The 26,418-nt window shown below is 48.3% G+C and overlaps 1 protein-coding gene across 1 annotated transcript; it reads left to right on the top strand.

Moving 5' to 3' along the window:
• On the top strand, positions 1-26,388 carry LOC120953294 (polyhomeotic-proximal chromatin protein). The gene is made up of 7 exons (XM_040373097.2): positions 1-1,531; positions 16,434-18,271; positions 18,373-18,871; positions 18,955-19,129; positions 19,200-20,676; positions 23,508-24,302; positions 24,400-26,388. The coding sequence occupies exons 1-7, from the start codon at positions 1,476-1,478 to the stop codon at positions 25,368-25,370; spliced, it is 5,811 nt and encodes a 1,936-aa protein (XP_040229031.2). The 5' UTR covers positions 1-1,475; the 3' UTR covers positions 25,371-26,388.
• The last annotated feature ends 30 nt before the right edge of the window (positions 26,389-26,418 follow it).

Here is a 26,418-nt window from a genome sequence, read left to right as displayed (position 1 = left end):
TTTGACGGGAGAGAGAGAGAGGGAGTAAATGAGCAGAAATGGTGAGTGTGGGTCGCAAAGCTGGACAGCAAGAAAGAGAAAGAGAATAATGGTGGTGCTGTGGAGTTGTGCTGCGCGCGGGTGCTTGGAAATTTAAACGGTGCTCTGGGGAAGAGGAAGAGGGAGAGCAAGAGTAAAAGCAAAAAAAAAAGAAAAGAAACACTGACAACACCAGCACGCGCTCTCGTCATACGCACACACACACCATAAAAGAGTGAGCAGTCATAAAAACGTGCGCTCGCACACTCACACACTGGCCTGTGCCGTGGTGGTGTTGGGTTGTATTGAAGCAGCATTCACGGAAAGCGAATGCCGTCCGTACAATGGACGGGCCGTCGCATGAATCAGTCAGCTTGTTTCGTTCCTTGCGATCTGCACGAAATCTCTCGGCCGCGCTGTGAAGAGTAGGCGAGCTCCAGTCCGGGCGTACTCTGTGTTGTACACAAAGCGTGTTTGTTCTTGTCGCGTCGGCGAAGGATTAATTAGAGTGTGTTGCCCCAAAACCGTGGGGCGTGAGTTGTTGTGTGTGTGTGGATTACCGTTTAGTGAAAGTGGTTGGCCCCTGTATTCAAGCACAGACGCCAAAATCAGGTCAAACTAACAACAATGAAGTGAGGTGTGTGTGGCGGTGTGCTTGTGTTTTTGTGGTAATTGTTGTAACACAAGCAATCGATTGGTTCGCGATCAACAGCATACATCAGTAGTAGTAGTAGCAGCCCTGCAAAGAGTTTATCCGTCAAACGGACGTACCGGGAAGAGTCTGGGCATTGCTGTTTTGTTGTTTATTTATTCTCGGAAAGCGAGAATTGACGCATCGCACACCAGCAACAGCAGCCATCGAATGGTTGGATCATAACGGCACCGTAACGTCGCGTAACGCTTCGATCGATCACACTTCCAAAAGGATGCATTCAAGTGTGTGAGCCCTGGCCCAGAAGTAGCGAGCGAGCAGACACGGCGCGGGCCCCGTTTCAACATTGTCAACACACTTCACCGTACACCGAAAACTGAACCAACGAACGGGGGGGTATCGCTCACTCGCTCAATGGAATAGAAAAGGATCAATAAGGTACAGCAAAGCCTTATTCCCCCCCTTTGGCATTATTGCGATTGCGTTGATGGATGTGACTGCTGTTTCGCGTGGTAACCTTACCAGCTGCGCGGTGCGTTGTTACGTTGCCTTGGGCTGCTGCTTTTGTTTGTGTTGATTTTCGTTTGCAATTTCACTTACAAAAAAAACTAAGCTTTTGTTTCCGAACGTGCGTAACAAACGGTGTGTGTGTCTGCATCCATCACTCTAGCGACAGTGTGCGTTTGTATGCGTGTGTGTGTGCTTTTATCAGTTATCATCAGTTGTGTCTCTGCGGAGTGTTGCACACGCGCTTGATGAGACGTGCCTTTTGTGTCCTTATTACGAGCGTTGAATTAAGTTTATTATGTTTAGTTCGTTCAAAATGGATCGCCCTCGTGGGTCCAGCTTTTATACTAAAAGGTATTTATTATTTTGAATAATTTTATCATTTGTATCATTTCGTTAACATTGCCCCAGTTTCTTTTCTTTCGCTTTCACATTGTGTTTCGATTATGTTTTTGTACCATTTATTTTAACGCATTCAAATATTCTGCGCTCACCTTTCGGTGTCATTCGTGCCCTTGCATCCCTTATTTCGGACGAAGGCGAAGGCACCGCCGCCACCACACGGCCACACGGTTGGCTCGAGCACGGTTTGCATCTCGCTTGTGTGCGGTTTACTGTGCTTTGGTTCGGTCTCGCTCGATGGTTCTTTGAGTTTGTCTCGTTCTCGCTAGCGTTACCGGCTTGACAGTGCCCTGCGCGCTGGGTGGTTTCGCGTAGAAGGATACACTATTTGGTGTAATAAAAATGTGTGTGCCCTTTTCCATCGAAGTGTTTGCTCGGGCTCGGGCGGTGGTCGTGTTGATCAACCTCCTCCTCCGCAGGTCTGCTCCAGCTCGCCCTCGATTGTCCGGGAGATCTTTCCCCACATCGGCTGAGAGTAGGACACAGCCGGACGTAAGGCAAATCACACATGTTCTGCTGCAGGCCCGAGCCGTTTGTATGTCCCTTTTGATGGAGTGCAATAAATACCGAGCGAAGTCTCTCTCTCCCCCTCATATCACCCCACAAACAATCCACTCCTTCCTCGAGTGTGAGGATACAGCTCGGAAATGTGTTGCCTCTCTTGTTTGTGTGGTATGCGTGCGTGTGTGTGTGTGTGTTTATGGTTTAATGTTGTTCTACTACCAATACTTTCACGTACATTTCCCCTCTCCCAAAGGCGTGTGATGGGTCGACGCGCGGTTTTTGTTCGTAGTGCGGCGAAACCTGATCCCTGCTCGGGTATCATTTTGTTGGAGCGGGAGGCAGTGGGGGTGCCGTTAGAAGGTGTGGAATGATGGGAAGGGAGACCGCCAAACAACACGACAGACCCGAGCAAACCACCAACCCGTCCAACCAGTTTTGTGTCCCGTGGAAAGGGCTTCCATCGTTTATTCCCTTCTCATCCTGTTTGGCCGGCAACATGTGCATATTTGTGCGCTCTCTTCTCGCTCTCTCGCACCACAGCAGGCGCACGGTTCGCTTGCTCTTTCTCTCCTTGTGGTTGCACAAAACGGAGGTTATTTTTGTTGTGTCCGGCGCACGGTGCCTGTGCTCCAACGTATAGTAGGCGACGATGTCGTCGAGGAGGTAAAGACCATTTTTATTGCCTGCCTGCTTCCCCATTGCTCCGCGTGCTGTTCCACTGGTGTGCAGTTCGTCGTGCTTGCTCGCTCGCTTGGTTGTTCGTGCGTGCTGCTGTCTCGCTCTCTCTCTGTCTCTCTTGCATTGCAAAATCTTTTGTGCGAGTGTTTCGCGATACAAGATCCCGCCGTCCATTTTTGCCCGTCCGCGGGATGGGTGTAGGAGAGAAAAAAAATCAAAACACCACCACATCCCTGGAAGCGGCGACCGTTTTAATTCTACACCACGAGGTTGTTCGGTACAACCCGGCCGCGACCTGTTTCCTTGCTCTTGCACTCTCGTTGCTCACTCTCCACGGTTGGTCGTTTGCTTCTCCTTGGTAGGGGTGCCCCCCTTTTTCAATGCTCAAACCCTCAAGGTGGTGATGGGCCTAGCCCAGCGTGGAGGCTGCAAAATGTGAACAGGTTTTGTGGGGAGAGTTGGTGTGCGTGTACAGCGCCTTTACGTGCGATGAGCAGCAGCAGCAGCTGGCGAGAGCGAGAGAGCAACGGCGCATCGGAAATGTTTGCCTTTCTGCTTCAACACACTAACACACACACATGTGCTGCGTCGGGGCGGCAGTTGCAGTTGGCGGGGTCAGAGAGCGAACCATGCTCCAGGAATTGAGCCCGTTCAACAAAGCCAGAAAACCGGTTTCGGGGCAATACAACTGCCACCGCCGCCGCCGCCGCCGCCGTTGCTACTGCTCCCGCTTATGTCGCTTTATCGCGTGTGGTTTGACCTCGTGCCCTCACACGGATTGGTGAGGTGTGTGCTGACTACACGGGGTGGGAGGGGGGAGGGGGCTCGGCGAAGGCTTCCGCGGGAATGCGTGTACGCCCTCCTTGGGCAGGCGCACGTCTTCATCGACACTTCTGGTGGGATGTGCCGGTTTTACATCTGTCAAATTTTCTTCACTTTGGGCTTCACTCGCATTGCATGTTTGCGCCTTTATCTTGCGGCACCCGCGTGCGTATGCTTCGATGCATCGCGGGGTTTGTTTATCGTTGCATGTAGGCGCTTGTTAAATTGCACTGGTCATTTTGTTTTACTCTACGTTCTTCGGCGAGAGTTTTTGAAAATGGAAAGACATGACGGGCGTTACTGTTATTCAAGATGTGTTAAACAACCAACATCTTTGTTTTGTAGTTTCACAAACATTCGTCATGGGTGGTTTTTTCACTGTCGATGAATTCTTACGACTAAATATATGAAGTGTAATCACTTTTCCCATTACCTGATGTATTTTCGGAAATATATTTTTTATCCATTGTTATTTTCATGTGAACTTTCAAATCTTTTTTCAAATAAGTTTTTTTGCCATTACACGATAAGAACATGCAGCAATAGATCAACCGGTAAATAACAAATGCTTCAGAACAGCTACCGGGCTGCGCAAACGATGCATATCAACATACACACACACATACGCACCGCTGTGGATGCACACTTGACCGGGGGAAAGTCGGGTGATCTTGTTGTCTTTTGGTAAGGCAAGACGTTTTGGAGCTGCATTTGTCCCTCGAGGAAGCCTCCACTGGTGTCGATGTTGAGTGGCAAACAATGGTAATGGAGCGACATCGGCGCAGCAACATATTCGGTAGTATGGGGCCGTATGAATGAAACAAATATCGAGAGCATGATATTTGGCGTGTGTGCCTGTGTACTCCAGAAGAAAACAGTTTTATGGAGTATAGGAGAGAGCTTGCTGGAGCGTGGAAGTTGCGTTTCCCTTGGAGTGAACAATTTCCTTACAGGCCAAGGATAGCAACGAAATAGATAGCATGAAAGAGAGAGAGAGAGACAAAGTAACATTCGCTCAGGTAATATGACAGGTAGAAAGAGATGTTTGGATAGATGGAGTGCGAGTGAGAGAGAAAGAGATATCTAACAATGAGAATTGGAAAGGAAAGTAGAGTAGCACTGGGACGGGAACGCGGCAGGAGAGCAAAACAAAACCACGCAGCCGATGGGTGATGGGTCCCCCATCCGTAAAAGGACATCGAACCTTTTCGCAAACCCTTGGGATGTTGCTTGGGTGAAATATTTTCGGTCCTCTCCGTCAAGCCAAACAGTTGGAAGGGTTTGCGTTCGTAGAAATGTTGATGTTATACGATACTTTATGGCGCTTTTGTGAGGACATTTTATCTTTTACCATTTCAGTATCAATTACACCAGAAGGAGGTAAATTTAATTATTGGAAAATTACTCTTTGTGTAAAGTTTAGTGTGATGATTAAATGCGAATAAGCCACTTTAGCTGTTAAGTAGAGAAGTAGAATTGTGTCTCCTTTCCGGGATTACTTGACACTCAAATCATCAATGCCACCCTTTCACGATCGTCTTTGGTGTCCCTTCGATATGAGCAGTTATGCTTAAGCAACACCCCAGGGTCCTTTAGACAAGAGTATCGGATGTAAACCCAAAAGTGTTTGAAGTGGAACGTTTAGTTTCGGGTTTTGGTTATTAAATCAATTTGCAGGGAATTTTCCAAACCAGCATTCCTAAGAAGATCACAGGTTTAAGACCAGTGCCGGCGATTTATTCAACACTTTATACATACTTTGTACTTCGTTCATTTATTTCATACATTTTAGCTAGCTACATAATTACAAATGTCATTATACTCACAGAATGTATGGGTATGAGCAATCCATTTTCATTAATTTCTGGAAGCATTTCGAACAAAAACCTTTTCTCAGCACAAATACGGATTATGCTGGGTTGAAAAAAAAAAAACAAACCCCATCTCTATCCTTCAGACCGGGACAATATATTACCACTGTGCTACCGCTAATGCTGGTTAGCTCAAAAAAAAAAAAGGCTTGGCGCCGTAAGAGAAAGCTGCTAGCTGCTGGCCGCGAGAAAGGGAAAGCTATTTTCCCATTTCCCATCCCGGCAAATACTCATTTACGATAGTGTTTAGTAGCCTTCTCCAGCGAACCAGCGAGTTCGCTTAGTTCTTATCGTCCTGTGTCTGTGTGTGGCACATGCGCGCTCTCCCGTAGCCTTGCTCCCTCTCGGGAGCATGTCTTCTTTCTTCGTATGGTAAGGGTGGCTGCTCCCCTTTTTTGTCGTGGGAAAAGCAAGCATATGTGTGTGTTCGTTCGGTTGGGTTGCTTCGATTCAGCCAAATGGAAGGATGTTTTGTGGCTGTGGAAAATACATAGCGAGAACGAGGGAGAAAGAAAGAGCGAAAAAGAGTGCCAGTGTTCTAGTTTGCGTCTCTCTATCTCCCACCCTTACGCACTTTATATACATACTTTCTTCGTTCACTATGGTTACGCGGCTGTGGTACACTAAACTGCGCCGAACCCATGTACCGAATACATGTACCGGGTTCCAGCTTTTATGTAGCGAGTACCCGGCGCTGTGTACATCGCTAGCCGCACCAGCAAAGTTTGTAGGATAAAAGCACTTTCTCATCGCACTTTTTCAGTGGTCGGAGTATACTCTAAGATTTATGAGAAAATAAAACTTTGTTCAATAGAATGAAAAAAGTCTTCTCCTGCAGCCCCCGCCCGCCTCCGAAAGGTGTTGTTGGTGTAGACACAGTGCGGCGAAAAAATATTTCACCTCCACTGTTCGTGTTCGAGCGCGGCAAAGGAAATAGAAAAGCAAAAAGGGAAGTTAGTTACTGAAAAGGAAATGAAATGGAGTTCGGGTTTTTTCTTCTTTCTACACGATTTGAGGGTTCAGAAATGGAAAAAACCCCACTGCATGTGGAGAGATAGTGCCAAAATTGGAAGGATGTAAATTTCATTATACTCTTCACAAAGTATAGACCAGCGTGACTATCTCACAGACACGCTGTAATATTTTACTCGGTTCACTTGCAGTTGTGCGCAGCTCTCTATACACATGGTAATGTGGTGTGCATGATGGGGTGGACCTTGGGCATGCTAAGGAGGGAAGCTTTGCCACTGGCTTAGGCGCCGTTTTTTGCCTGCCTACCCCGAAACCCCGAAAGTTGGCTCGTCGTCTGGAGACTTGGATGCGTCGCACAGGAAGCTTCAATTGTGAGCAATTTTGGGGAGTGGGAGCGAAAGAGAGATGCAGAAATAGAGAGTAAGAGAATATCGAAGGAACAGGAGACGAGCATTTGCCAGAGGATGCTTCTTAATTTTCGCGCAAAGACGGTTATAGCACATTCGTGTACCGGTCATGGAACCTTCGAAAACTGGTCGGTCGGGCGCCTTTTTGTTTCTCTCTCCGACCGTGTTTAGTATCTTATGTGATTAACAGTGTGGTTTCGGCGGGGAGAACAACTCTCTTGTTTAACTACATTTCTAGCACATAGTTTTTAGTTGTTTTTTTGTGTACCCGTTATACACAATCTATAAGAGATTTGTGGACGAAAGAGCTTGACGCCCTGTTCAGCCATTGTGTCTTGGATTTTGCCATTCTAAGCTTTCCTATTGATCACGCCAATGTACGCTTTTTCTGCTGCTTGATGGAGAATAAAATCGTTGCCGGATAAAAAGGATGAAAAGTATCCACACGATCCTTGTATCATGCTATGAATATTAGACAAATACAAATACTGGAAAGGAGATAGAAACGTTAAAGTCATCAGTTGTCTTTTTTGGCACTACAACCAACATTGCTTTTGTATCGTCTTTCCCTTTGTTATAGGACTGTACTGAATTATAGGATTGCTCTAATGTATAATATTAATTCTCAATTAGGTGTTGTCTAAAAAAAGAGTAGATTCTTGGATTGAACTGTCTCGAAGATTACATCCCGTTGTGCCTTTCGCATAATGACAAAGTTGTTTTTTTCGCATCCCATCCCACCGTAACATCGTGTCACATCGTATTACGCGGATGTTTCATTTCACAAGCCACTGAACACGTGCACACATTGGCTGGCATTGAAATCGAAGAGCCAATGCGCTCACCCGCTCGAAAGGGATAGAACGATCCGCGGGGAACGAGCCTCGGTACCAAGAATAATTAGCATATTAACTTTCGAATCTAAGCGTGAGTTAATCACCTTCCACCCATGACACACCACCATCTTATTGCTTTCGTGTTGCTCATGCGGTTGGAGCTTGCGAGTTGGAGGACAACTCTATTCGGGAACAAAGGGAGTAAAACAAGTGGAGAGCGAACATAGAACTTGCCTGTTTCGAAAAAAAATGGGCAACAAAAACAGCTTTGGGTAAAGAAACAGGCAGGAACGAAAGAAATAAAATACTGCCCGTAAATCTTGACGGGTCATTTGTTTACGCCTGTTCTGGTATACGGGTGCGCGGGTTTATTGGTTCAAGCGTTTGAAGCGCGGCTTCAAATATTGGTGTCTGGGGACGGTGTCACTTGGACGGCGGGGACCCGATTTGGATGGCGAAGAACGGGAAGCAACAGCAAAGAAAGGGTCTCCTGATTGCTCAATAATTCGATAGTATTCGAGCTATCGAAGGGACATTTATGTCTTGTTCGTGCTGTTCGTTGTTGGCTTCACACATTTTCTCTAATCCAAAAAGGCGTCGAATTCCAGAGTTTTAAGAATAATGTAATATTTGTTGGAAGCTCTTGAAGGTAATGGTTTATTTTAAGAGCAAGCAATTCCGTCATGAATGATCTCTTGTGTAAGGTCATTGTTTCGTCCCTTCGAATTTTGGATTTACTGAACTAAACACTCTGTATCAGTGCAGAATGCTTGCTTCATAGAAAACCATTTATTTTTTTAACGTTTTCCATACACTATCCAACCGCTACTGCTGCTGCACACTGAACAATAACATGTGTCAATTACAGTACGGATATATTTTTCGCGTCACTGAATTGCACATTTTGCACAAAGATTACTCATAAAATTGTATTCATGCTAAAAACATGCATCACCGGACCTTAGAGCTGCAAAAACGCACGCACCCACACCCACTCACCGCCATTCACAGCGTTTATTTGCTCCATCAATAAAATAAACAACACACATCAACGATTAGCACTCACCCATTCCCAAACGGGCAAAGCTTGGGAGAGGGACAATAAATTATAAATACATAAACATTTAAAGACAATCATCATCATCCTCGTCATGCTTTCGCATGCCACTTGCAATATGCAACCTCCTCCTCCCGCCCAGTGCCGTGAATCGAACCGTGAAGAATGTGAACATAAAACGTTTCCCGATAGAGAAGGCATGATTCCTCTCGTTTCCATCCTCTGGGCCGTGTTTTGCCATTTTATCGTAACGCTTCGCTACTATCATGTGTGTGATAAATTGAAAATTCCTGCCTTTATCCATCAATCGGTAGCAAACGAACTCTAGCACCAAACCTCTCGGTCTAGCTGAGCATAAATCCATCCATCGTCCCAGCACCACCGACCTAGGGCAGGCTTTGGTTCTGTTTGAACTAAAAATTAGGGAAAAGTGAAGGAACAAAAGGTGGTCGTGGTGTGCTCACTTATGGATGATTTTCGAAGCAATTTATCAAATTTTTCTCAATCGCACACACACACACGTAACACCGGGAACAAGTGGCAAAGTGAATGTCTGACGTATCGGGTGTGTGAGCGTGTGTGAGTGGCGGCGCAGATAAGTGCTCTCTTGAACGCTTTTCCATTTTTCCTCCCGGTGGGAGGTGTTTTGAGTGTGTGTTTTTTTGGATGAAAGGCTTTTTCTGCTTTGTCTAGTTTAAAAATTTCCTCCAGCTGCTGCTACAACCCTACAACAAGCGACGTTTATCGCGTGTGCACGTTTGTGTGCGATTTGGTGTGTGAAAAATTGGCAAAAAAAACCTCCTGTTTGACTGAAGGAGAGGTGCGTCGCGTGTAGAGGAAGGAAGGTGAAGAAGAAAGTGGTAAAAAAAGCAGATTCAGAGGAGGAGGGTTGGGTGGGATGCGCTCGGCAATCAGATCTGGACGGAACTAACCGGAAGTAACGCATCAGCACAGCTGGCTTGTTGTACACATACGTAGGTCGGGCACGCGTACAGACGATGGGGTTGCAAGGTGAGAAGAAAGCCAGCGGCAGCGCAAAGCTACCGAGAGAGAGAGGGAAAGGGTTCAGCGAACAGGGAACGGACCAATAGGTGGTGCAGGGTAAAAAAATCTATGGCTCAAGGCATCCCAAATTTGGGTTTTTTTTTTTGAACCGTTGTTTCCCGGTTGCTTCTTTCCCCTCATTTTGATCTGTTAGTAGGGGACCACCCCATACGGCCAAATTCTAACTGGAGTAGTAAAAAAAGTCCACAGTAAACAGCAGTAGAAAGAACGACAGGAAAGAAAGAAAAAAGAGATTGAACAAAATGCATTTTCCTCCCCATTTTCATTTACCTTTTTTTCTGTCCCTCTGTGCGCATACATGTGTGTGGGATGCTGTTTTTATTGCAGCGTTTTTTGCGTGCTCTCTCTCTCTTTGCGCGTTTTTTTTTTGCGCTAGAAAGCAGACGGTGCGTCCCCATCACATGCAGTTCGGGTTCGAAGTGTGGTGTGCGTTTTTCAAAACCTCCCGAAGAGAACTCCCAGCCTGCTTTGTGAGATTGAGCCAGAGCCATCTTCTTACCGTTTTCGTTCTACAGTGCAGTGTTCGTCCCCCAGAATCAGCGAACAAGCAAGCAAGCAGGGGTTTTCGGGTACGGCTTTTTGTTGTTGTCTATCAGCAGTCGATAACAACAGCAACATGGTGGGGTGCCGTGCGTGTGTGTGTGTGCGCGATTCGTACTGCCTCTTTTTTTTTGTTAGCAAGTCGTGTGTGCGTATGTGTCCCGGTGATGGATGCGTTCGAGGAAAATGTGCACACAACATTTTCCGTTTGCTTTTTCCGGTACCGTGCGCCGTCCCGCGCACTAATGTGAGATAGAAAAGGGAAAGCAGACTCTCTCACACGCACATGTGTATATGGGGTTGAATTGAATAAAAGCTAAAACAGCAGCAGAATCATGCAGCAGCAGCAGCAGCAGCAGCAACATGCCGTTGTTTTTTGGCTGCCGTGCCCTTATCCCAATCCCCCATTTTTGGCTACCGATTCGCCAGGACGTACCCGGTCGGTTCCAGTTTTATCCCAGGGGTTTGTGTTCTAGCGTCCGTTTTTTTGGTGTGTGACTCTTTCTGTTCTCTTTTCCCCAAAATCAAACAACATCGAGGGAAAAAGGATCTTTCGAAAGGGTCGCAAGAAGGCAATTTGTGGACGACGCGTGTGTGGTGCGTAATGTTTAAAGGGTTGGCTGCTTCTTTGTGTGTGTGTGTGTGTGTGCGCGCGCCTGGAACTGCGGTTACGGTTCTGCGTGCCGAAAGGCTTAAAACCCCTGACAAGGGTGAAGAATGCGTTGCGCTAGCCAATAGAGAGAAAGTCCCATAGCGCGCAATCCAATGGGAGATGGGGATTGGATGGGGGAAGAGGGTAATTATGCACCATCAATGGGCCGTTCATCAACGCTTTTAGGTGTGTCCGAGTGCCTGTTTGTTTCACGATGTTACATCAAGGGATTAAGATGGGGGCACTGCGAAAGAACTCACTTCGAACTAGATAACGAACAATTTGGTCAATTAATCCTAACTTTTAATATAAGGAATTAGCATCTGTTGAATGGTGTTGTTAAGCAGGCTTGAGCAGACCACTCGTATTTCGTGTTTTATTTCCTTTATTGGTCCATGTTATATAGAATTAAAATAAAAACAAAGCTTCCTCACTTTCGAAGGAGGTCAAATTTTAATTTCATGTTTTGCTACACTAATACAAATCGAGAGTAGGTGTTTCATAATACTGTCCATTTCAATAAAACCATGTCACTCTCAACTCTGTTCTTTACGAACGTTCAACGTTTGCGAACTCTTCGTTCGAGCCGTGTTCTACGCGAGGATCACGCACCAATGCAAGCGATACAAAGCGAGCTTTATAAAGCAAAAATGCACTTGAACTAATGGTTCCATCTTGTACTACGTTTGCTCGACAAAACACCCCGGCCCTCGGCAGAGTTTGGAACCTAAAAGTCATTCAAATCCTTTCGTCTCTCCGCTTTATCGCGAAGCTTTTTTTCTTCCATTGGTGGTTGGTTTCGGCCGCTCTGGTGCATGTACAGGGCGCAAGCAATACATCTCCCGTTGTTCGATCATGTGATGGATGTGTGCGGCACTGAACAACGGTCAGGTGTGGTAAAAACCATTTCTTACACGTTAAGGCAAGCAAGCGTTACAAACGTTTTGCCCTCTGTGAGGGAATGGGAGTCATTATTGCATGCCCAGATGCTGTTTATTGTTGTCCACTCCGACCGAGCGGGGTGGGTGTGTGTGTGTGATGAGTGTTAAAATGACGAGCTTCGCGCAAAATTTTATAGCTTTTGGTAAAACCTGTTTGTGGATTAGTTCTTCGCTTGGGGAGCTGTGTTTTGCTGCCGCTGACTGAGGGCATATTAGCACGATTAATTGCAGAAGACCAACAACCAACCAACCTTCTCCGTTGCACTAACGCGTTGATCGCGGTGTTCTTCGGTGATCGCACACAATAGAAGAGCCGTTTTTTCGCAATCGATGGACGATCCAGCCTGTGGCTGATTTATGGCATAGCGCAGAGAGGCACAGGTTGGTGGTGCGCACAGCATTCGTCACAGTTGCTGTTGGTGGTGTGTGCCCCTTACTGTCGGTTACAACCGATCTCAGCGTTTTGGGTTTGCCATGTGTGCCTCGCTGGGTGTGATCTCCTCACTGATCCCGTCCATCAATGGCACCGTGAACGAACGAATGGTGGACATAAATTTTGTATTGAAAGATAATGTCGGCAGAAAACGCGGCGAGATGAAGAATTCGTACAGTGGGCATGATCGTGGCTAAAAATTGCGTTTTTTTTTATTGGAAAAGAGGGAAGATAACATCTTTATTTTTTTTAAACTCAACTTCATTACATTAGTTTAGGATTTGTTTTTTTTTTAATATTAAATTATTGACCATTTGCTATTTTGTCTCAATGTGCACGGACACCCGGCAGTGTCTCCGGTTCGGCTGCAGGGTTGGATGGAGCATCAGAGCCGTACACATTTTATTTCCATGTATGAAAGTTTTACTTTTTATGACAGCGCTGCGCTCGAGCGAAGGCGTTATACGCCATTGTACCTGAGAGGACGCAAAAGACTGCAGCTGCGCAAAGGAAGAGGCTTAATAAATGCACCAACATGTTTATTGCACCTCACCCGCTATATAATGGTCCAGTCGAGGTCAGTCGAGAGCTGTTTACTTCTTCTTCTCGGGAAAATATTGCAAATTTGCATTTTGAAGAATTATTTTCTAAAACCTTTCCATGTTGTTTGTGATGTTTTGTAATTATTATAGAAAAAAAAATAATGAAAGATAATTAGCTTCCCTTATGGAAATGGCCCTTTTGCGCGGATACGTCTCGGCAGCAATCGACACAAATTGTTCCCTGGCCGACAGGAGTGTGATTGACGTTGTCGGTGGAGCATACAATGGCCAGCAGCCGGTGCAGAATGACTTCCTGGTAAAGTGGATTTAGTTTTTGGTTCGCAAACATTCCATCGCCGGCGAGAAGAGAAGAGGGTTGTATCACCCGTATCATCGTGGTTGGTGGCAAATGTTTCTACGAAAAGATGTAACTTTTTGTTTTGTTAGGTTCGTTTTGCTGCTGACATGCCATGGGTTTATGAAAGCACGGTGGTGCGTGAGTGCAGTTGTCATGTTCCGATGCGATCGGTAGAAGCATGGACGTCTAATGCCTGTTTTATGCATGTTGTTCACCCACTTGTGTGTACCTATCTTTAAAATGTTTGAAACGAGCTCTGAAAGTGATGTAGTGGAGGAGAATTGAATTTCATTTTCCGGTATATACTCTCCATGGCTTTAACTCCATTCAAATCGACGGTACGATGTTGTCTGGGTTTGTTATGAAATCCAACGCTCCCTCCAATTCCATCATCATCCACTCTCGGTAGTGGGTGGTGGTGGAACACTACCAAACACACTGCCCGGGAGTTTTCGTATCGTTCGTTCACATATACGATTCAAACACTAGAATCAATCATCTTTCACGTTCGCATGCATGCTGTACCAGATCTTCGATTCGTCGTTTGGTTTGCAGTAGTAGCTCCTCCAGCATTCCAGACCAGCATGTGTCTGACCAACGCACAACATTTGCACAACGAACGGGGAGCGCGTTCTTGTTGTCACACGGTGGGCAACAGCTCTCCAGCATCACTCTATCGTACTCTGGGGGGTCGTACTCGAAACTGCTCGTGTTCGTTCGTTCGTCAGTTTTTGGGACGCATGCAGCACACGTTAGTTTCTGAATGTTCAATAGAGAGGCATGCTTTTGGAATGATGTTGTCCAGTGGTGTGGTAAGGTTGTTGTGGTGCGTGCGTTTTGACCATATCTCCTAAACCTCTGAATGAGGGTTTATCAGGAGAGACGGTGTTGCGGTTCCTTTTTGCATGAAGATTGGTATTTGTGCAATTGAGGTTTAGTACTCTTCCAAGGTACAGGCTTGTGATGGCCTTTTTTTTGGACAGATACGAAGTGCAAACGGTCGGCAGTTGATTATATCTTTCATCTTCTCCGAACTCGCTCGGCCATGCTATGAAGCTCATGATGGTTTTCTAATATCAATCACACATTGTAATGACCGCAGCAACCTCTAAACCGCATGGTATTTTAATTGGGAAGAGAACTTTATTGAACCTACGCAAAAAGTGCATAAAAATGAGTGTAAGGACAGCCATAAACTTGGTTTGGGGGAAAAAGAAATAGACACAAGCTTTATAAACAAACACGACTGAACGATTTCAGTTTGTTACGGAAGAATCAACTTGTCCAGCATGACAAAACGATAGCTGAAGTGAAAGAAGTAACAAAACACAACAACACAGAAGCGTATTTGACAAAACAAAACATAATAGAAACTAAAAAGAGGACATCACAATCACAAGGTTAGAAGCTAAACGAACTACAACAGTCTGGAAAGTTATATTTGCTTTCTAGCTGTTTGTATCTTTGTATGCTACTCTGCTATGTTTCGATCGATGTTCCAGGACTAAAAACGGATGACTTTTTCTGGTCCCCTGCTCACAGATTTCCAACTAACGTACTGACCAAAAACGACGAACCTAAGGAAACAACCAATTTCAATCTCTTTTTTCCCTGGGATTTACCCGCGTAATCCTTTCGTTTGTGCTGTGACATTGCTCTCATCACCAGCACCTGCTATTGATGGATGGATCCATTGGATGTGTTTTGTCGTTGGGGTGTGAATTTAGCAGGAGGATGCTTTATTTTTGTCTTTTTAATATTTGGTACTGTTAAATGTATGAATGATGTTCCTGTTGTGTTAACAGTGATATGTGTTTCGCTTCTTCGTCGCTGCATTAGTCGAACACAACCATTAGTTGGACGATTTGGTTCCGATGTTCCGATGGAGTTGGTCCGTTCCGCTTGTTTCTAATTTTATCTACCAACCTGTTGAATTTTTATTACTCTGTACACGACTGACTGACGGCCCCCCGGCGGAGAGCTGAGTAATTCAATTGGGGCTCTGGTGCCGGAGAGGACATGGTGATGTTCCTCCCCAATAGAAACACACAACTAACCGGGCAGCGTTGTTTGGTAGCGGGATTCAATAGTTTGGAAAATCGTTGTTTCTTTTTTATAGCCTCGCCTCACCAGCACTTAGGAAAATATGTGTGGACGTCGTGCGAATTGAATTAGAATCGATGGGATAGCAATTTTATGGCAGTTTGTGAAGTTTACGACACTGTGTTAGGTTTGCTGTTGAACAACTCGTCCGATAAATGGGGTACATCGATAGTCTGTTTATTCGCAAGTGGTAAAACTTCTTATGGGTGGTTTAGAAATTTATTTCAAATTGACATTAAATACTGTTAAATGTATATCAGAAATAATGCAAATTAATTGACAGATGTTTACTGTTAAACACTCGATAAGCAGGAAAGAGTTGCACAGATATGAATATTTCCCCCTTCGATTCTGGCTTAGTATCTGGCCTTTTCCATCCCGATATAATCGGATTTTCAACCACCATATTGAACCGAGCATTCTCTCTCGTCGAAGGCTAGCACTTTTGGTTCGAGAATTGCTCTTCTTGAACTGTATTATTCAGCTCTTCTCGTATATTCGCACCAGCGGGAGAACGCTTCACAAAAACTGTGTGAGCGAAGGGCAAGCACGAGAATTGCGTCAACTCGACCACCCTCTCTTGCCCATAGTGCTTCCATGTGTTCTGTTTGTGTGCGTGTGTGTGTCGGGGGAGACGGTAAATATATTGGAGCTCGGAATAACTTCGTTTCATTAAAATAAGATGAACAGCAATCCGATTAAGGGATGGTCCGCCCGTCCCTACGTCAGGATGAATTGAAGGTTTTTCCTACCTCCGTAAGGAACCGGTTGTAGACCATTGCACATGTCAGAATGAGATGCCCTTTCATTGTTAGATTCCATCAGATGAGTGGGGTTTTGTAGTTTTTATTTTAAATTATAAGAGATATTTCCGCCTATGTGTAGAAAAGAACTGTTCTATTTTTAACTAATTTCTTATACAATCCTTGAAATTGTCTTTCACAATTCGGCTCATGTGGTGTCTCAAATAATATGTCAAAGTCGTTTCACTCATATTTCATTCTACAAATACCTTTAACTTTGTGTTGGCAACTTCACTACAATGTTTTTCCTTCATCTTTTCCACCTTACAGATCTGAACATTACGACAATCTTAAGCGACAGCTGCACAATCCAGAGCAAAACCAGGCGCCGACAAAACAAAAAGGAAGGCTCGCAAAATCCCAAAATCAAGAGACAAGCGGAGACACCAGTAACGCACACGTTGCTTACACAAACCAATCGAACAACGTTACGACGAGCGTCAGTGAATCGGCGCCGCAGATCATAACCATCGAGCTGCCGTGGAATCCGATCATCAAAGCAGGAGCTCAATCACCCGCCGCCGCCTGTACCGCACCGAGCGCACTATCACCCCATCAATCGATAACTTCGGTCGGCTCTACCGTCGTCGGTGGTGATCCGAGCAGCAGCCCCCAAATATCGGTGCTACCGGTGCATTCGCTATCGGGTTTGCATCATTCGTCACCATCCTCGGTGCGTACCATCGGATCGCCAACGATCGTCCTCACTGGTAGCGGCACGGTTGCACCGCACGCCGAAGGTAACAACGGATCGTCGCTAAAGTGTCTGGAAACGCTTGCCGAGAAGGCGGGCATCACGTTCGACGAACCGTACGACTTTCTTCCCGACACGCTGGAGAAATCCCAGAGCCCAGCGCAGGTGGCGCAGCAGGCCACAGTGCCCTTGCAGCTGTCCCAGGAGCAACTGTTCCAGTACCAGCAAATCCAGGCCTATGGCGGTACGATACAAGTGAAGCAAGAGTACGCACCAACGCCGACCGGGCAATCCGGTACGGCCGGTGTCGATCATCAACAGCAGCAGCAACAACAGCAGCAACAACAGCAGCAACAGCAGCAGCAACAGATACAGCAACAGCAACAGCAAGCACAACAGCAACAAATGCAGGTGCTGGCGGAGGCGAGCGGTGTGGCGCCGCCCCAAAGCCCACACCATGCCCAAACACTGCAGCAGCAGCAGCAGGCCGCCCAGCAACAGCATCAACAGCAGCAGCAGCAACAACAGCAGCAACAGTCTGCGGCGGCGGCAGCCGCAGCCCTTAACAACATGGCACCGCTGCAAGCGATGGCCACGGGACAGCAGATCTCATCCACCGATTGGCCGCACGGCCGTATGGTGGTACAGCAGCCGATTCCGAATGCGCAGTACCTACAGCAGCTGTACGGCACGCAGCCGCTGACGGTTTTCCCCCCGCTCGCCGGTCAGCAGCAGTTTCAGCTGATCACCTCGAAACCCTTCCAGCAGCCGCAGATGCTGACGACGACCACCGGCAAGCAGGTGATAGGTACGACCGGCGCCGGCAACTTTAACGGTCCGTTCACGTTCTTTTCCCCGGTTAGCGTGGTAAACTCGCAGCCCCAGGCACAGACGCAGAACCTGCTCCCGGCGCTCAGTGCGACGGCAGCCCAGTCGGCAGTGGCTGCGGCCGGCGCTACGGGAAATAAGCCGGGCACTACTGCCCACCAGCAAGACATCCAAAAAGCGCTACAGAACGCTGTTGCCGCCACCGTTGCTGGTGCCTCGCCTGGGCAGAAAGTGCAGCTGCAGAAGCTTGGTACGGCGGCGGGCCTGACCGGCGCGACCAATGCCACCCAGCAACAGAACCTAGCCGCCCTGACGCAGCAACAAGCTGCCGCGGCGGCCGGCCAGCAATGTGTACAGGTGTCGCAGGGACCGATGCCAACGGCCCAGCTGCTCAGTCCGCTGCAGCAGCAGGGTGCTCAGCAGATGCAGTTTTCAACCCAGTGGCCGCTGCCGGGGCAGATTTGGTCCACCCCGAACGGGCTAGTTAACTCAATCATCATACGCGGCACCAACCCGGACGGCACACCGAACGTGTTTTTCCCGAGCACCCAGCAAACGCTGCAGCAGGCACCCCAGACGCATAATCGTAAGTAGTGTGACGGAGCGTGTGCTGCTCATCATTACTATAAGTCGTCTGTATGACATCGATTGCATTTTCATTTTTTTGTCATTTTCTTCCATCCATAGAAACTCTTGCACTGCCCTGTGCGATCACACAATCACCACAGCAAGTAACGCAGCAACAGCAGCAACAGCAGCAAACGGGAGCCCAAACGAATGCTACGGGACCGGGAGGTACCGTAGGACAGGCAGGAACGCTAGGTGCTGCAGGTGTAGCAACCGCCCAGTCGATCGGAACGGGAGGCGTGGGCACGGGACTACAGGGACAGAAGACTCTCGGTGGAGCGCTTGGTACGAAGCAAGGTCAACGGCCTCAGATACTACCGCAGGGTGCATCGCCCATCCGTCCGTCGGTGTCGACTCAAACGGCCCAAGCACAGCAGAGTCTGCTGAACAAGGCTGGGACGAAGATGCGCACCAAACAGCCGATGGTGCGCCCATCGGCACCGATTATAAAGACCGAGCTCGGCACGGGTCCGACAACGCCGCAAAAACTCGGCCAAAACACAGCCCAACAGCCGACCGCTCAGCCGCAAATACAGCAAGTTGTTACAAGCAGTGGAAAGTAAGTAAAATCATGCTCCATCACTGCACGGTCGGACATATAAGATTCTAACGAATTGTTTTTGCAATTGTTCTTCCTTCCAGAATGGTGCTGATGAACACGGGAACAGCACTAAGCCCGGCAGTGCTGAATATGCCTCTGATGGGTGATAGCAAGCAGCAGCAGCAGCATCAACAGTTGCAGCTCCAGCAGCAGCTTAAATCGGCTCAGCAACAGCAGCAGCAGACTAACAATCAACACATTTTGCTACAGCAACAGGTACGATGCCTCGACTGCGAACGACTGCGTGTGGATTGCCTTTTAACCATTTCCTTTGCTTCTCCCGTAGGCTATTTATCAGCAGCAAATGATGCAGCAGCAGCAGCAGCAGCATCAAGCTCAGCATCAGCAAGCACAGCAGCAAGCGGCTGCCCAGCAGCAACAAATTCAGCAGCTGCAACAGCAAATCCTTCAACAGGCCGCCGTAGCCGGGCAAGCAAACCAAGCGCAGCTGCTCACTAATGCCGCCCAGCAGGGCCAACTAGTGCAGACGGCCACGGCTGGTGGCGGGCAGCAGGGCAACATCGTCCACCAGCTGGTATTCCAGCAGGGCCAACCGAACCAACCGGGCATGATGATAAACGTTTCCTCCGAAGCTTTGCTGCAGCAACAGCAGGTACAGCAAGCACAGCAGCAAGCTCAACAGCAGCAGCAGCAGCAACAGCAGCAGCAGCAGCAACAACAGCAGCAGCAACAGGTTCAGCAGCAGCAACAGCAGCAGCAACAAGTTCAGCAAGCGCAGCAAAATGCGCTTCAGCAGCTTGCGAACCAGCAGGCGGCAAATGGCCAGGCTGGAAAGCAGGGTGGTGCAGCTGCCAATGCGGCAGCGCAGATGATAATGGCAGCCTCGATGGGACAGCCGGGTGGTGCTGATCGCGCCACCATCGTATCTCAAGGTGGACAGCCACTGCAGATTGATCGTAGTCTGCTGCCGGTGTCCATCACCAGCATGGCCGGCAATCCAATCGTAGTGACCAGCAATGGTGCCACCATTTCACCCATTCATCAATCAAACGTAGCCGCAACGAACGTTGTGGCTGCAGGAGCGTTGCAATCGAACCAGCAACAGCACCATTCGCAGATTTTGGTTTCGTCGATGCCCAGCTCGACCGTACACCAGTCCGGCCAGAACCCGATCGTGGCCATGACGTCTCTGTCTGCTGCTCCGATGTCCGTCGCATCGATCATTAGCTCGGGAATGATTTCATCGATCTCTTCCGGTGCCATTACGACTACCGCTTCCCTCGGCCAGCAGCAGGCAACGCTGGTTGCGTCCGGTGGTGCCGGTGGTAATGCAGGCCCTGCAAATGCTCTCCTCAACGCTAGCAAGGACACGGACCCGAAAGCGATCAGCGTGGCAATGCACCAGCTGCAGCAGCTCTCCACGCCCCAGAAGCAGATCCAACAGCAGCAACTGTTGGACAACATGAACGCACTAGCTGCGGCTGCCGCTGCCGGCGGTAGTGCCGGCCCGTTGGCAATGCTCGGAGGATCACCGATCGCGGGCGGAGCGGTTGGCAACGTAACGCTGCCCGGCTCGCCGGCCACCTCGACGGCCATGAGCATGATGGCGGTGGGCGGAAAGATCCCGACCTCGATGGCACAGGGCGGTCTAATGGGCTCGCCGCAGCAAACCGTCGGTGGCGTTAAGTTGGGTATGTTCCAGTCACCACAAGGCCCTCAGCAACTTCCAGCAGGGATGACCGCTGCATCGATGGACGCATCGGCGAAGGAAAAGCTATCCACGAATGAAACCAGTGGAAAAGGTACGTACTGAAAGAGCATTACTTAATGAGTGAGAGATAAATCAGTGGAATGTTCACGTAAGCATTTTGAAACGGTTGCTTTTACGCAATTAGAATTATTTTCTGGATGTCAGCGTGGTATCCCATTAATTTGCTAACCTTTCCAATATATGCGCCTTATGCAAATTTAGCGTTTCAATAGCCGGTGCTTACCGCTCGCCCGCCCGCATTGTTTGCGCATCATGTAAATGTGTGGTTGCCGAACTGGAGAGGTTTTTGTTCCCTCTCTCTGCTGCCGGTTGTTGCAAAAACCAATGTTTCTAATTCACACTCCCTTTCGGGCCGGCGTGTGTCTTTGTGTTTGTTGCCATTAATTTCGCCGTACGATGAACTCCGAATGTGTGTTTGTATCGCGCATTAAGAAGAAGGCAACACACTGACGGCTACAGCGATCATACAACAGTCGCGTTTTTTGGTTCGTGGAGTGATGGTGGTCCAGTGAGACCGGCCGTGTAGCTGTGTCTCTCTTGCGTGCGGCTTTTGAGTTTGAATAATTATTCGCACACTCGTACACTACTTGGTGCAGCGGGCGAGCAGGCAGCAGCACCACGGGCGTTGGATTGTGTTAGAGAGAACGGAAGAACGTTACTCTGTCCGGAAGTCAAATATCGTTTGAAAATCATCAACCAATTTAATGCTACACGGTTTCGTGGAACGAAGCATGTGCTGTTGTGCCCTCGGCTTCGCATTGGCTGTTGAAAAACGCAACCCTGGTCTCCATTCTTTTACTAGACGTGTTGCCGGTTGTGTGTCGGTAGGTTGCGCTTTGAACTCGCGGAAACAAATTAATGTAAAATTTATTAGTGCGCTTAACCACATTTCAGTTAGTTTATTTCGTTACAAAGTGATCATGATACGTTTGATTGATTGATAACGATCAATTAGTAGCATGGAATTCCACCAACTCGAACTGCTCCAAAGTAGAAGCCACTGCTCCCCTCATCCGACCTGTCAACGACATCTCATTTACCCCGTAACACGTTTGGCGCGTGGTGGTATGGTGGTTTGACGAATGGGGCACCGCATGGTATGGTATGGTATGGTGGGTATGGTCACGCGGATTAGACAAACGTGCGAACGCGAAAACATTGGCGGCATCACCTGAGAGGGGGGAGGCAACATGGGCGCGAGGGGTGGGTTCCCAGTGCGCGGCTATTGCACACATTCATAAACAACACATACCTCGGTCGGCAGCGATCCGGTGTGAGTGAATGGTTATTTTCGCAAAGATATTATGCCGTGTGTATTGGTTTGTTGGCGTTTGTTGGCGCTTGCTGAACTTGACATTGGTCGGATTCGAGCGAGAGAGCGTAGCGTCAGTTGTGCGCGAGTGGTGCCTCCAGTGTGTCGTTCGGTTCTCCGGTTGACATATAACACATATCTTTATCTATTTCTTCAGTGAATGCCGCGATTGTGTGTGGAGAGAAAGGATTTAGATAGTGCCCGTATCACCGATGTGTTGTGGCTATTTCGTGACTGCCAGCTTTGGTTGTGGACCATTAACAATTGTTGAATGAAACAAAAACAAAAAAACGAAAAAAAGCATGGAGCCAACACGAAGGATGTTTTGACATTTTCGCTCAGTGCCCGATTGAGTGTATTCTTTTCCATCGTTCAAGCGGCAGCGAAAAGTAGTGTACCACCAGTGAGTGCAGTGCGGCGTGTGCTCTACGGTGGCGTGTGCATGGTTTCAAGGCCACAACACCCAACCGGGTGTACCGGGTGCCGGTCGATGCTTGTGCATCAAATGACACACTGATCGATATATTGAGCATTAGCGTGTACCAACGAGCATTGCTGCATTGGTGTGGTGTGGTGGTAGTGGTGGAGACGGCAACAGCGTGGTGCGCGAAAGGTCCTGAAGGGTGTTTTTTCTAGGGCGCTGTGGATGTGTGTGCGTGTCTATAGCAACGCGAAGTGAGCATGTGGTAGTGCGCAACGCTCTGTAACGACGGCTCCATCGATGTTGTTTGCGTGAGTGTTTTGACACAACTGGCTGGGGGGTGAGTGGAAGTAACTAAGGGTTGGAGTGGGGTGGGTTGTTGAGTTGCTCTTTCCTGCCTGTCTGCCTGGCCTGCCTGTACAGCACGTGCCCCCGCCAGGCTGGTTCGAAAGTGTGACGACGGTTAGCGGGGAAAGAAGATGAATCACGGTAGCATCATTGCTGTGCTGACAGTTGATTGCAGTACGCATATACCAGTTGGGTGCACTGTACTGGAAACGGTTTAGGAATCGAACAATACGCGAATCTAAACGATGGGAGTGTGGCGTTAGTCAATGATGGAAAGGTGCGTTTTGCGACAGGAGAAACACATGTGCGTTTGCCTGTCGTTCGGCCAGTTTGTTGATGTGCTTTTGGTTCGCTCTTTAAACACGATAGGCGCTACATACAACACCTGTGTGAGTATTAAGTAGAAAGCCTTTGCCTCGTGAGCACGTGTAGCGGAAAAATAAAATGTAGGTTTAAAGACACTGTATGCGTAACTGTTTGTGACGATGCTTTGGATGCTGAAACTGGACCTATTAGTGTGTGTTAGACTGGCCCAACAACCAAACGAACCGTTGTGTCAATAGACGAGTTTCGGCCGAGTGTTAATTGACCTAAAATGTGCCAACCGTGCCGGTACTCGTGGAGCACCGGTCGAGTTGATCGCTTTTTGTTGTTTTAATTTACTTGATAGATGTTAATTTGGAGTTTGGTCGCATAAATGCTCTCATATCATACTTCCATATTTTGTATGAACGACCTAATAAACACGATATTAATGTGTTGTCTTTTCTCACCTTTTTAGATTCGGATCAATCAGCACTGACCACTGGCACACCGGCCACGGATAGCAGCGCAACCGATGCGCAATTGAACGGCACCGCCAGCACGCCGATGGACACTACACCTGCTCCCGGTACCGCGACCACCGTGAGCAACGCGAACGGAACCAGTGGAGATCTCACCCCGTCGTCGATCGCATCCGCAGTATCGTCCGCATTTGCCTCCAATGCCCCCACCTCCATTACGACTGTGAGCAGCGGTGCGGGAGTCAGCAGCAGCGCCGCCACCGCGTCGGTGAACTCCACAACCGCTACCACGCCAGCAAGTGCGGCAGAGGATGCGGCAAAAGAGTCCACGGCAGCTACTGCCTCGGTGGCAACGGCCTCCAGTTCCTCGACCAACACCACGACCACCACGGTAACGACGGGTGGTGGTGGTGCACTGAGCAGTGCCACCTCCACTACCGCATCATCCACAATGGCTACGACGGCGATTGCCACAGTAACGGGCACGTCAGCAATACCGGTCAGCAACATTGGCTCGAACGGTTTGCTCTCAACGAACGGCAGCGTGGTGTCGTCGTCGTCTGGCTCGACTGCAACGTCCTGCGTGACGACCGCTTCCACCGGCTCGACCGGCGGCGGATTGCCACCGAAGACGGCGAGCAGCGCCGATAAGGGCGGCATCCCGAAGGCGACGATCAAACCGAACGTGCTGACGCACGTCATCGAGGGTTTCGTGATACAGGAAGCGAACGAACCGTTCGTGGTCCAGCGGCAGCGCTATCCGGAGCGAGACAGCTCCGATGAGCCTCCGAGTGAGTATACGTTCTCGAGCGACTCGAGCCTTCGGTTTTCTGTTTTATCTGCAGAATGTGATTTTCTAATCAGCGTCTCTTTCTTCTTGCTCCGCAGAAAAACGATCCACCAATGAGGGCAATAGTCCGCTCTCGCCATCAAATCAAACCAGCGATATGGGCAATTGTGAGGTATGCGGCAAGGCGGAAATGCGCAACAAGATGAAGCGGAAACGATTCTGCAGTGCGGCTTGTGCGCGCTCCGCTAAGCAAGGCTCGCCGGATCAGGTATCGTCGCCGGTGCAGAATGGAACGGCCGGTGCTCCTGGAAGCTTGATGCTTCCGCCCAGTAGCAATGGTATGGCCCCACCAACCCCAACCGCACCGATGACAACGGCAATGGACACTTCAGTTGTCGGTTCCATCAACGGTATGATCGGTGTCGCCACCAACCCGGCCGGTGGTGTTGTAGTGCAAGGAGTGGATCCTACGCTTGGCACTCTTCCGCTCGGTCCGTTGGCCGCCTCACCGATGCTGGCACCGGCCGTTGGAGGAGTGCTCCCCACCATGAAGCTAGAAATGGAACAACAACAGCAGCAGCAACAACAGATGCAGGCCGCCGTACTGCCAACCGGTGCGCTGGCACAGCAGCAACTCCTACAGCTTCAACAGCAGCAGCAGCAGCAGGGTCTGCTACAGCCCGCCGCTGCCGGTATGGGACAAGCGCAAGCACCGGCTGCAATGTTGATTGCCGACGTTCCGGCCTCCCCAGCGACGCCCGTAGCAGTGGCGGCTGCTGCAGCTGCTGCCGCTGCCGCTGCAGCAAATTCCGAGGAAGCGTCCTCCATCCTACGTTGGACGGTAAACGATGTGGGCGAGTTTATTCGGGGACTGCCCGGCTGTTCGGATTATGCGGAAGATTTCGTCAACCAGGAGATCGACGGTCAGGCTTTGTTGCTGCTGAAGGAGAACCATCTCGTCAGCACGATGGATATGAAGCTCGGCCCGGCACTGAAAATTGTGGCGCGAGTAAATCTCATGAAGGCGACGGTCGCTCCCGCGGACGGACAACAGCAAGCTGCACCGTAAGCTCGCTGCTGTGCTGTGGGTGGGCAATGTAAATATAGCTGTAGGGTAACTGTTTAAGCATCTGTTTACAAGCTAACGTTAGGCAACAATATTGGATTGTAGAGGAATGATAAGTGGAAGCGAAAGATTGAATTCTATTTGCTATCCGAGCGCGCTCGAGAAACGGGCGATCGGGAAACAAAACAAACAATTAATTTATTTTATCCATCGTCACTTGAGGCAGTTGTTAAGTTGTAAGAATTATAATTTTCTCCCGATTATTGCTTCTTGTCTACGGTGTAGGTAGAACTGATTAGTCTATCTTTCGTCCAGTGTACACAAGGGATTTGTAGAAAAGGAGCAGTTTGTACTGAAATGAGTAGCATTTGATGTGACAATTTAAAGTAGAATGATATCGCTTGAAGTGGTGGCTAAGCGCATGGAGTAAATGTAGATTTCTCTCAGCAAACTGATTTTCAAAGAAACTCGCACCATTGCTCGAGTATGTATGTACATAGGTAGGTCTTAGAAAGCTTAACTAAGCATTTACAGTACCATCTATCGCCTAAGATAGAGACCATCGGCTTAAAGTTCGTTTACAAACAAATATGCAAAAAACAGGAGGCGAATCGATTCAACAGACAAATCTTCTACATTTAAAAAATGACCAATTCTGAAAAAAAAGAAATGCGCTAAAGAAACAAGCAATGGAATACACAAAGGTAATGAACGTAATTACTTTATAAGGAATAAACTTACTTTTTAGCTATAAAAGGCTAGGCGAGTAGTATCACTATAAGAAGGTTGCACGTGGTACAACGTGCAAGTAGTATACAACATGAATCAATAAGGTGTGCTCCAGGAAGAGGAAAAGGGCAGCAGCAGAAGCAGCAGCAGTACCCAGTATATCTGTCGGTCTGGGACAATGTAAATTTAGAAATGGAAATCCTTCCTTGTACTTGTTAAACGTAGGCCAGCGAATGTATCGTACAGTGAATCGGAAACAAAATGTAAACAAATAAGAAAATTTTAAAAGAAATTGATTATTGTTTCTGTTTAGTAGATGCCA

The sequence above is a fragment of the Anopheles coluzzii genome, chromosome 2 (assembly GCF_943734685.1).
Source record: "Anopheles coluzzii chromosome 2, AcolN3, whole genome shotgun sequence".
NCBI classification, from domain to species: Eukaryota; Metazoa; Arthropoda; class Insecta; order Diptera; family Culicidae; genus Anopheles; species Anopheles coluzzii.
The sequence above is the reverse complement of the archived record's forward strand: the minus strand, read 5'-3'. Positions and strand labels throughout refer to the sequence as shown.